The sequence below is a fragment of the Periplaneta americana genome, chromosome 3 (genome assembly GCF_040183065.1).
Source record: "Periplaneta americana isolate PAMFEO1 chromosome 3, P.americana_PAMFEO1_priV1, whole genome shotgun sequence".
Taxonomy (NCBI): domain Eukaryota; kingdom Metazoa; phylum Arthropoda; class Insecta; order Blattodea; family Blattidae; genus Periplaneta; species Periplaneta americana.
The window spans coordinates 42,617,828-42,629,675 of record NC_091119.1 but is presented as its reverse complement, the minus strand read 5'-3'; the positions used below and the strand labels follow the sequence as shown (position 1 = coordinate 42,629,675).

Here is an 11,848-nt window from a genome sequence, read left to right as displayed (position 1 = left end):
ACCGAAGTAGTCTGTTCTTGTAACAAGCTGACGTCACTAGAGCTCGTAGTTGTTCACGTAAGCACGTGGTACTGAAGTATGGCTTCTGCATCCTCGGTGTGTGTGATTATTAAACATAAGAGTGGAAACCCTCTGAAAAGCGGAGAAAAACAAATAGTCTTAAATGTATATAATAAGTTAAGTGAGTCTTAATTACAGTAATTATAAAGTAAATGTTTCCTAAGCAAACAAATGCATAGTAGTGAGGCTAGGCCTACTTGACGAGTAACGGGAAATGTTTAACCTGAAACAGAATGTACAACAGTAGGCGGGAACACGTACTGAGAATCTATGGCGCCAAACAGCGGCCAATGAAGCCTCACTTCAGTCACGTGCTATTGTTTACATTAGGATTTTTCTTACAGCGAAAAGATTATAGATGGAGGCGTGTTTATGCGAACTTTGTCAGACCTGGATACTGTAGCTGAATCAATAAGATGGCACCGAACAATGAATCATGTACGCACAGGAATACAGTCCTAAGGACTTCAACAATCATCCCATAAGGTCAGTACAATAAGACTCAGGCTATTGTGCAAGCCTTCAGGCTCTCCTCAGAAGAGAGAGAGGAAGAGATTATCGAACAAAAAATGGAGTAGTAAGTAGTGTCCACTCAGCTGGTGCAAAATATTGAGTGCACAAGGCCATCTCGCATTATTGGCAGTGTCAACATTCAAAGAGAATGACAACTCAGCTACAAGGCCACATCACTGTAAAGTCAGTATGGGTCACTTGATGTCAAACTGTTAAACTCTCACAACCAGCTTGATGAATTCCCCTTACCCAGTAATCAATTCTGCAGTTCAAGAGCTGAGGATCGAACAATATAGTAGAGGGATGAAAAATAAAGGGCAGGATTATAAACATAAAATACAAGACCTGTGCTTTTAATTTTTCATTTTTGTAACTTCATACAAAGTCTGTATATTTCATAATCTTACAAGTATGGTTCAGGAAATTCAAATGTTACTTCACGCCCTGTTAGCTTCTTGTACACGGACGCAAATGTTTCCACCTGCAAACAAAAATAATTCAGTTCAATACAAAATGCTGTCCTCATTAGTCCAATAGTTACCACAGCAGGACTCACAGGTTCAAATTCTGATGGGGCAATGGATTTTTAAAGGTGATGAAATCCCTTAGCATGGTTTCTTTCAGAAGGAAAGTATAGCTGGGAAACCTGTGTTGTAGGTCTATGGCTTGTAAAAGATCCTGTTAATAAGAAGACTCCACGTAAAACATAACAGCTTGTGTCAAAATTCAATTGTGGAGGCAGGCAGCATAATAAGTCTGAATGGGTGGCCCAAGTTCATGTGTGTTTATTGCATCCTGAGTCATTCGACGTCAAATCACACAAAATGGAACAAAGTTTAACGTTCATATGTCTGGTTGTGTTTATATATTTTTATTAAACATTTAAAGCATTGTATTTCTGATGTTAAAAATTTTTTAAAGAAAAAAAAAAAAGCATTTAAAAGGTTAAAAAACTGTCTTTCGTTAAATGTTTACTATCGGTTTTAATATGATTATTAAAGATAATTTTTTATGATTCCATTTTTAAAATAACCATAATAAAAACCTACACAATGTTTACTATGTGCACTTTAAGTATTCCTAACTCCTTCAAAAAAAAATCACAATGGGATCTCTAATAGTTTAATTGAAATTTAATAACTTACAAAACAATGTATAGCAGACTGTTGCAACAGCAGTGGACTGAGGAACTAATGAGCGTGCATTGGAAAGATTGTCAGTGATATACTGTAAGCAGCGCTGAAGGATCCAGTGAATGTTGCAATGTCATAAGAACTACTGGCTTCACATACATTTTACTTTACCTATCCAAAAGTTGATAGACTTTTTTACAGCATGAATCACATATTCAACTACCCTGCTAAATTGAGACTTATTAATAAATCGCGACTTACGTATCTTAGTATACACATTTATCACATTAATTATTTTGTTACTTTATAACTGCTGAAAGTTTTTTTGATTTTTATGTTCAACATTGTTTATATTTCTAAATACAAAATAACAGTCTTACTAATAAACCGCGTAGAGTTTTTATACGAGACTTATGCAGAGTTGAGACAGAAAACGTTACTAATAAACCGTGAATAAGCTATGGACGTATAAACAGGCTGTAACTATACAATGGGAATTGCTTTGCAGTAGTTATATACACGAAACCCCTTGTTTAAGCATTGTATATAGCGAAAAAATGGCCGCCCCTCTAACAGCTGTTCATATCGACTGTCATTTTATGATGATGGTTACCTTGTAACCACAGAAGAACAAACCAAAGATCATAGAATTATTAGAATAATATTGCTGTAGCTTGTACTCTTTGACCAAAATGTAGTGTGGTAATCGATTAGAGCCAGTTGTACTATCGATATTTAACACGCCACACTAGAGCGCTCTACCAAATGCAATAGAGAACCTCAGATATTCTCTTACCTTTCGTAACGAAGTAATGACGAAACTATGACGTAGCTGTGTAACAGTTATACTGTTATACACGATGTATGTAGTGATTATTAGTAAGGAATTTACACGCGACTTATAAACGAGCTACTCATTGTGTAAGTATAAGACAGTTAAACGTCTGTATATAGAGTTTTTATTAGTAAGACCGTTAATGTATAAATAAGGTGTTTTAATTTTATTTTGTAAATCATCTCGCGACCCCCCACTTTGGGAACCACTGCATTAGACTAAAGCAAAATGTATAATTAATTTTGTACAAGGTTCCAATGTATTTTAAGTCTCAATTAAGAACACTGTATAGAGAGAGACATTATTTTTGTAACAAAAGAAATAAAAATAAAATAATTAATAACAAACCTGTTTGACCTATAAAGTTCAAATTTAGTAAGATCGTTAGTCCTAGAAAGACTGTTCCGGTCTACAAAAGTTTTCCCGCTATCTCTTCACAGGACAATCCAGTGATCTTTTCTTTAATAAGATAATATATTTAACTGTATGAGTAGTCCACTGCTCTAAAGTAACAGCATGTCTGACTGAAATGAGTGAGTCCAGGTTCAAATCCTGTCTGGCACAAGTTACCTGGTTGAGGTTTTCTTTCACTCAATTTAGCAGAACTGATGGGTAACATTCGACATTGGACCTCGGACTTATTTTGCAATAATTTATTTACATATCATTATCATAGCCTGTGTTAAGTTCATAGTGTAGTATGCTGTATTGTATAAGAGCACGGTTGTTCTGTGACACAGACACATTATCATTCACAGAATAGGAGTGGGGTAAGCACAATAAGCCTCAGGCTGAGGTGCAAACCTTTGGGCCCCTCCTCTCTTTAAAAAAAAAATTTCAAAACTATTTGAAAATTTCAGCTGTAATCCCTTTCAATAAGAGTATTGTAAGTACACAGTGTTAAGATGACTAGGGTGCGAATTTTAGCTTGTATTTGCTTGTTTTATGCCTTCGTTAAAAATTATATGCTACCATTATTTAAATGCATTTCAGGTCTCATTTCTGCAAAAAATGAATTTACAAACAATGAAATTTCGTGTACACAAAAGAATTACTTCATTGCCTAAAATATGTAGTTCTTTATTCCCATTTCAATGTAAATTTAAAAAGTACACAAGATTTAAAATTGTGTAGGTATTAATGAAGGACATCAATGGAAAGTGAAAGTTAAAATGCTTAAAATAAAATCAATTGTTCATATTTTAATGGTGCATATTTTGTTATTTTAGTGCGTGTGCACACATGTGGTAAGTGCTAATTTCTTACTTTTGAGAAAAACAAGTTTTTATTTTCAATACTTCATTCACTTCAATTAATATCTATTCTCAAAAAGTGAACATAACATAGGAAAATCTTATTATTCACTTCCCACATTTGTGCACAGTAAAGATACATCTCACAGGAGTTCGATTTTGTACTTAACTCAATTTGACCAAAAAATGTACTTAAAACATGTGTGCACTAAGCCATCGTGTTTTGAGGCATGCTATATGTGCACTCATATTTTGTCACTTTTTAGTGCATATGCTTCTGCGCCCTAAATAAGTCCCACAAATCAATGGAATCAAGGTATTAACAGGAAACACGGCCTAATATGTGGAAGGATGACAATGAATACATGAATAATAATATAATTCTAGTGATATTACTGTCGACGAACTCACCTTATGTTCGATATTTGTTTGCTGGTTTTTGTCAAGGTGAACTTTAATTAGTTGTGAACCATCAAGTTTCACTCGAATTCTCTTGCCGACAATTTCCGCAGGGAATACCAAGTCTTCCAGAATAGCATCATAAACAGCGGTTAAAGTACGACTGCAACAAAATTTATCTTCAGTAACAAGGGCATATTACCTTCATGTCTGATTATATAGGGCTTTAATTTCAAAACTTCCCAATCAAAATAACTACATATTTAAATTAAATTGGCACAGATGCATTATAGGGGCCAATCTCCTTATTGGTTGAATGGTATGAATTCTACTATCGATTTGTTGTTGTTTTCTAATGCCAGGTGTTTGACAATAAAGTCATTTGACCTCTTGCACGCCAATATTTTTCAAAGATATTATCATGGCCAGCCACTGAAGCACAGATTTTGAGGTGTTCCGAATCCATTTCTTGGTTTGAGTTGCACAATGGGCAGTTAGGGGACTGATATATTCCAATTACTATCGATTTGTATTGTTGTTATAATCGACATAAAATACGTCCCCAACTTCTAAATTAACAGTCAGTTTTACATTGTTGACTTGTAGCCTACTTCAAAATGGAAATAACGGCAGTAATAGTAAAATATATTTTCCCTGGACCAAAAATGTAATACGAACTGACTAAAATCACATCAGTAGTAACAAACTGTTTAAATTTTTTTATTTGGTAGCATTTAATGCTTATCGAATATCGAATGCTACAAACGCTAATCAAACCATTACTTCCGCTGACCTTTTTTTGCATATAATGTGTGATGGATGGCCCCTATAATGCATCCGTTTCATTAAATTACCTTAAAAAAAAAAAAAAACCACGTCAATTTGATATTGAGAGGAAAAGTTTAAAATCAGTGTTAATTGCATTTTAGGTTTTACCCCCTCATCCTCTCTTTGAAATTTCGAATGATATCCCTATATTATGATATTAAATTGTTCATACATCTCATTTGTTCTCACATCTTTTATCTTCTATCATCCCCTGGCGACCTGGATTATTGTTATTGTCAGTTGGTTGCAGGATGAAAACAAAGTTTATTTTGGGCAATTTCCTAAATGTCATTATTAAATTTACTAAATTAAATATTCAAAATGTGCATACTGCTAGGCAACAATACAACCTATTTCAGAACTCCTTGCAAATGACTAATCCACTCCACATATCTGATGTGTAGTTGTACAAAAATAAGTTCAATTCTTCAAACAAGATAATTTTTGCGAAAATAAATAAAATAAACAGAAAATAAGAAATATATTGCTTGTTATGGCGTGTCCCCACACAACATTACAGAATCAATATCAAGTAATCAAATTAAATACCTTCCTATGGGTGTGTGAAGAATAAATATTTCTAAGACAGAGATGGAGATGTGCTTGCAAGAAAACCAGAATAGCAGTATTATCAGAATTCGCACACACAAGAGTGGAACCCGGAGCTGTTCTAAAAATTCTATCACAGTACAAAAATCCCAACCCATATACTCTTCTACTGCAATGGCAACTATATACAACAGTTAATTCAAATACAGCAAACAGTCTTTCCTAAAATAAAGAGTAAGAACATATGAGGGCAAATGAGAACAGATGTGCATAGGTTGAGTTTACTTTGCTGTATTTCACTAAGATGTAATTCGATTTTCGCACACAGTTAAGTGGTTTGTTCAAAAGAGTTGCTGCCTGAAGGACACGAACACAAGTGCAACTAGCCTTCCAACATTCTATACTGAAAATAAGTACTTACGATTTAATAAAACATTACTTTTCTTATGTGCTTCATCGATTTTCATTTGATAATAAAATATTCAGACAGTTATAAAACTGAAATTAAAAACAGAATCCATATCCATGCCTATTTTTAAATCTAAAATGACATGAATCAGTTCGGTATTTCTGTACAAGGATGATACCAAAGATAGGCTTAATTTATTTACATACTTCTAGTCGAATTCTATGTGCCAAAAAAAAAAAAAAATCGAGATGTGATGCCATGGCGGAGACCTAAGCAGGATATGAAAATATTTATTGTACAGGGTAGAGCAGTGAGTAAAGTTTTTAAGACCTCCTCCACTGGCAAAAACGCGTTATATTGTACTCATAATACCACTAATGAAATCTATGATCATTATCAGTATTTTATTAGTAGCTATAGAAGTTTTTGTGATTTTTTTATTTTTGCTTTTTCTTACTGGAGATTTTTAAAAAATCCTGATTTTCCCTGTATAGGGCTTAAAACATTGTCCCATGGCTTTTCTCAAATGGAAGAACATCAAATCTGAAAAACGTTATGCAAACCACACAGAAAAACTGTTTTTTTTTTTTTTTTTCTGATTTAAAAATTATTTGATTACTTTTCACTTCCCCCCCCCCCCCACAATATTTTGTAGCACCTCGTTTGGCTTCAAGCAGGCTTTCACTCTGGCAGGCATGGAACTAGTTTTTTGCGAACCATTAGTTCTAGCCTGTCTCACACATGTTCAATCAACTTGAAGTCTGGTGATCTTGCAGGCCAGAGAAGAACAGCAACTTTATTTTCGAAGAACTACTGAAGGCTACCCCTCGACTTGTGACAGTGTGTGTTGTCTTGCTGATACCACAAGGTCTTGCGCTATCCCAGCAGCTTCCTTTTTGAAAGCAGCATATGATTCTCCACAACGCCCCTTATATTTTTATCTACAAAACAAAGCTCCCCAGTCCTCTAATGTTATGCATTATGCACTCCATACCATACATGCTCCACCTCTCTTCTGCATACTGGAAGCCAAACATTTAGATTTATACTTTTCGTCCCTCTGAATCGAACTCTCTGAAGTTAATTGGAGAACAACTGAAATTAAGATTTGTCAGAGAATAATACTGAACCCCATTTCTCTGTGGTCCAAGATAATCTATCTTTGTACCATTTATACCTGACACATCAATTGACTGGTTGGAGAAGAGGTTTTCTTGCTGCTGTCTGTGATGCCAGTTCTTCTTGTAGAAGACAGGGTGTATCTGGACACTCCACTAGAACCCGTCATTGCTTCTTGGATTTCGAAAACTGTGACTATCCTATTTCTCTTAGTTTCCTTTACAATTGCCCTGTCAGTTTTCAGTTGTAGCAGGACAAAGTCCTTTCCTTGGTTTATCACTCACACGTTTGTTTTCTTTATAATAAATTGTTAACCGAGTTTCTCACACAAGTTCTGCTAACTTTCAGGGTAGAAGCAATTTTATGCATTCTTCTCCCGTCCTTATACAGCCCTATTATTTTCCACTGCATATCTTCACCAACAGATCTTTTCCCCATACGGTATTGATTTCACTCTCACAAAGGAATAATATTATACATGACTAGGGTATAAATCCAAGATTTTTAGAGATATCGATTAAGGCTAAAACTTCGCGCTGACATAGTTCAGGTAATTTCGGAAGTGAAAATGATTGAATTTATACGGGATTTTGATAATTCGGTAGAAAAGTTCAGTCAATATGGCGAACATCATCAAGGATCAGTGACAGATTAGGTTTGGTTTGTTCAGGTTTTTGGTATGCCTACCAAAAACATATAATATGAAAGGCAAACCAAAAACCTCAACAAACCAAACCTAACATGTCACTGATCTTCAATGATGTCACTGATGTCCGTCATATTGACCAATGTTTTCTACTGAATTTTTGTGGAGATGCAGTTGATCGTACATGCAAGACATAATAAAAGCCTGAACTAACCAAACCTAACTCTCACAGATTCGTATATGCAAGGTGTATAAGCAGAGTACAAAGAAAACTACCTCAGCGCTAGTTTAGCCTAATTTTTAAACTATGATAGATAAATTAATGAACCAAGTCTTTATGGGACCTTAAACTTTTTTTTGTTACTATATCTCTTTAAGGAGAGTCTTCGTAAGATCGAGTATCAGTGACAAGTTTGGTTAGAAATGAATGAGCCCTGGACCAAATGTTTTAAAACTGATATGCTAATAATGAAAGCTCCGAAGATGGCACCACTAACTTCTTTAATTCTCATGCAATGGCAACATTAAATACCTATCCATCACGAGTATTTACTACAAAGTACACTTCCGTTTTTTTTTAAAGAGAATGGGAGAAAACCAGGAAAAAGTGCATAATTTTCAATTAAATCATTTCATGAAAGGAATGCCTACTCACTGTAATACTTCTCACATAGCCTACTTTCATTATACGATTGAAAGGGATTCCAATAATCCTGCTAAGGACTCCAGTTTCTCAATTTGGGAATGAAAAGCAACTACTTTGTCTTCAATCTTCTTGCCCAAACACTCAACACCTCATATGGCATCATGAACTGAATGACTTCAAACACATTCTCTCCAATTGTACGATGCAGCGTTGCTAACATATGAATTTATCCCACGGCCCTTCGAAGAATATGTTTATATGTCTAGTGGTGCATTAATTCAAACATTTTTCACTGAAAAATTGCATTCCTTTGGTAGCACTCTTCTTGTGCAGAATTACCGTAAGTTCAAGTGCTAATATAACGTCGTGAATCATCCTATATATTAGTCCTACATTTGCTTAGTTTTAACGACGGTTACACGGTCATCTTCATCGCAACTAAGGAAAGCTAATTAACATGTCATTTTTGCTCGAAAGTAAACATCACCATAGCCGGGATTCTTTTATTATAGCATATCGCTTAATTTTCGTAAAGTTTGACAAACGATTCTGACGTCATAACATGGCTGCCGTAAACCAACACGACGAGTAAATAAAACTCACTGAGATATCACCTCAACTAACCCACTAACCTTCTCACATACGTCGACCTCATGTCACTGAAATATCACCTCAACTAACCCACTAACCTTTCTCACATAAGTTGACCTCATGTCACTGAGATATCACCTCAACTGACCCACTAACCTTCTCACATACGTCGACCACATGATATCGCCCCGTTCTCCAATCTAGCCAACATATATTTTCATAAACACACAACCTATATCCTACAGTCATATAGACCCAACTAACCTAACCTGTCACAAATTCGTATATGCAAGGCAAAAGAAAAGCTTAAACTATGCTAATCTAACCTAATCTGTCACAGATTCCCACATCGGAAAACTTAGAAAAAATCAAGTTGGAAGTTTCTGCGTCGCGTGCTATAGAAAAGCCGAGTCGGTCCAGGCAAATCCCATACTCTATAACGAAGAAAAGTATGTTAACGACTAATAGGCTACTACTGATGTTACACCGTTTAAACGATACAGGAGGCCCTGAAAAGTTTTAAAACGTTTACCTTCTTGGCCGTTTCTGCTTGTTTTTGGTACGAGTCTTTCTCGTCGGTTTTGGGAGAATTTTCCTCTCTCCAATAAATACGACATGCCTTCCACAAAATTTCTTCTCCAACTCGCGTACCAAACGAGTCTGTACTTTTTGGAAAGCTTTCAACTGTGGTATTGGTACGTAGATGATGATTGACTGCAACGAAAACAAAGTATGAGTAAGCGAACAAAAACCCTTGAAATCATTTTAATTAGCTTGGTAAATAAACATGAGACTCACCTTTTTACCGTTAAGCTCAATTTCTCTGGCCTTTGTAATGTACAGTTCCCTTAATTGTGTCTTCAGGTCACTATTCATTTCCAAATCAACCAAGGCCTGTGAAATCTGGATTTCACATTGGTCGGGCTCAGCGCCCCCACTTTTAACAATCTTTGCTGTAGACATACTGAACATCTGCAAACAATAAATATAAATGTTAGATATTATACAAGAACAGCAAAGAATATTAGCACTCAAATATCTTTTTCTAGTCCTTATGGCAAAGTACAGCACTTTATAGGTTAGAAAATACAATACTGTGCACAAAAACTGTAACTAAACGTAAATATGAAACACATATTGTCTGAAACATAACAAAGTCATTAATTTCACACAAAATAAGTAAAATACAGTACAAAGTAACAGAGATGCTTTAGGTAGCCGTCACCAATCCAGCAATTTATCCACTTTCATCCACGTTCCACGTTTACAAATGTGTCTCTATTACTTTGCACTAATATCTGTGAACTTCAAACCGTATTTTAAACAATTCAATTTATCGATGATCGGCATAAACCTGTCACAAACCCATTGCAAATCGCATAGCCCATACCAGAAAACAACGTGTACCTTTCTGAAATTTTAGGAAAAAGGAAAAGCCCTACTCCCGCCAATGATAAGATATAGCTTGTAGAAACAATTGCATAGATAGTGCTAATACTTTTACACTAGGTGGCTCTGAGTTGGTAAATGTTCATCGATGTGTACTCGATGTTAACCCCGATCAACTTCAGCGACGTGTGGCGAACAAGATACCAAGAAGGCTATTATAATAATAATCTATGTATTATAATTATATATTAATCCTTCCACCATGGCACCATAGACAAATAACATGAAGCTTCCATCATTACGTTGCCTCTACAATGTTCAACTTTTCTTTCAACTTTACGCATTCAAAATTGATATTAAATATTAATTAATATATATTATAGGCCTATGTAGTGTAGATGACGTTCAAAACGGCGCACCATGTAGACCTGAGAGGATAATAAGAAATGTAGACACAAAATCTTAGAGCATTTTAATTGAACAACCGTTTTAATCTTGATTTTTTCAATATTCTTTCCAGATTGCATGCGTACGCGCATGGAAAATTGAACCGTGTAGATGCAGCTTAAACTCTTGGTTCATTATCACGTCGATTCGTGTCTATAACTCAAAATTGTGGTTGAACACTTCATAGGCATTCGTATTTGCGATAATTTTCAATAAAGTTAATCATTCATAACGCCATTTTCAGCTTAAAAGTTCCACCATCACCACCGAGCAAAATAATTTTCAGGTTACTCACGAACTCTTAGAACAATCAGTTGCATCCTACATGTTATTATATTATCCACATTTGTGCGCATTTCCTCTTTTTTACAACTGTAGCGAAGATTTTTTTTTTTTTTTTTTTCCGTTTTTGGCTAATGCCGTTGATGTTGGCAAGTAGCTATATGCGCCTCTTCCTGCTTTTTTTTTTCTTTTTCCATCCCTGAAATATATTTGTGAAAGTGATTGCTATTGGGAAGCTAGAGACTTAATGCGAGAATGATATAAAAATGTCAATAAGCTATGGCATTAGAAAGAAAAAAAATGATTGAGAATTCTGTTATGAATTTTGGGCGCATCATAGGTAGAATTTTGTTTCCCCCAGTGATAGGGCGACATGAGTATAGGTAGGATCACAGTATAAAGAAGTATAGTAGGATGAAGATGGTGATATGACGGCGAAATGAGCCCGGAGTCTGGCGTCGAAAGTTACCCAGCATTTCTCTTAATGGGTTTAGAGGAAAATTCCGGAAAAAAACCTCAACCAGGCAACTTGTTCCAACCAGGACTGGATCCAAGGTCCGCTAGTTTCGCACTCATAATGCTGATCACTACTCCAAAGCTGTAAAATATACTAATCAGAGGAAGACCAAATAATGCTGACCAGTAATACTAACTGAAACATTAACCAAATGTAGTACAAAAACTTATGGCCAATCCACAAGGAGGATTATTTCCCTTCTGAAGTCCAAATCATCCACATTCTGGGTTAT

The 11,848-nt window shown here is 35.3% G+C and overlaps 1 protein-coding gene across 3 annotated transcripts; it reads right to left on the bottom strand.

The window, feature by feature from the left end:
* Positions 1–910: 910 nt before the first annotated feature.
* Positions 911–10,513, bottom strand: RpS7 (ribosomal protein S7). Of its 3 annotated transcripts, none has more exons than XM_069820390.1 (5): positions 10,389–10,513; positions 9,780–9,953; positions 9,514–9,695; positions 4,206–4,356; positions 911–1,054 (listed from the first exon to the last, which is right to left on the bottom strand). In XM_069820390.1, exons 2-5 carry the CDS (start codon positions 9,951–9,953, stop codon positions 977–979), a joined length of 585 nt encoding a protein of 194 aa, XP_069676491.1. In that variant the 5' UTR covers positions 10,389–10,513; the 3' UTR covers positions 911–976. The 3 variants fall into 3 exon arrangements, with proteins under 3 accessions (XP_069676491.1, XP_069676490.1, XP_069676489.1); XM_069820389.1 differs by having other exon boundaries at positions 10,372–10,457; XM_069820388.1 differs by lacking the exon at positions 10,389–10,513 and adding an exon at positions 10,175–10,340.
* Between the last annotated feature and the right edge of the window lie 1,335 nt (positions 10,514–11,848).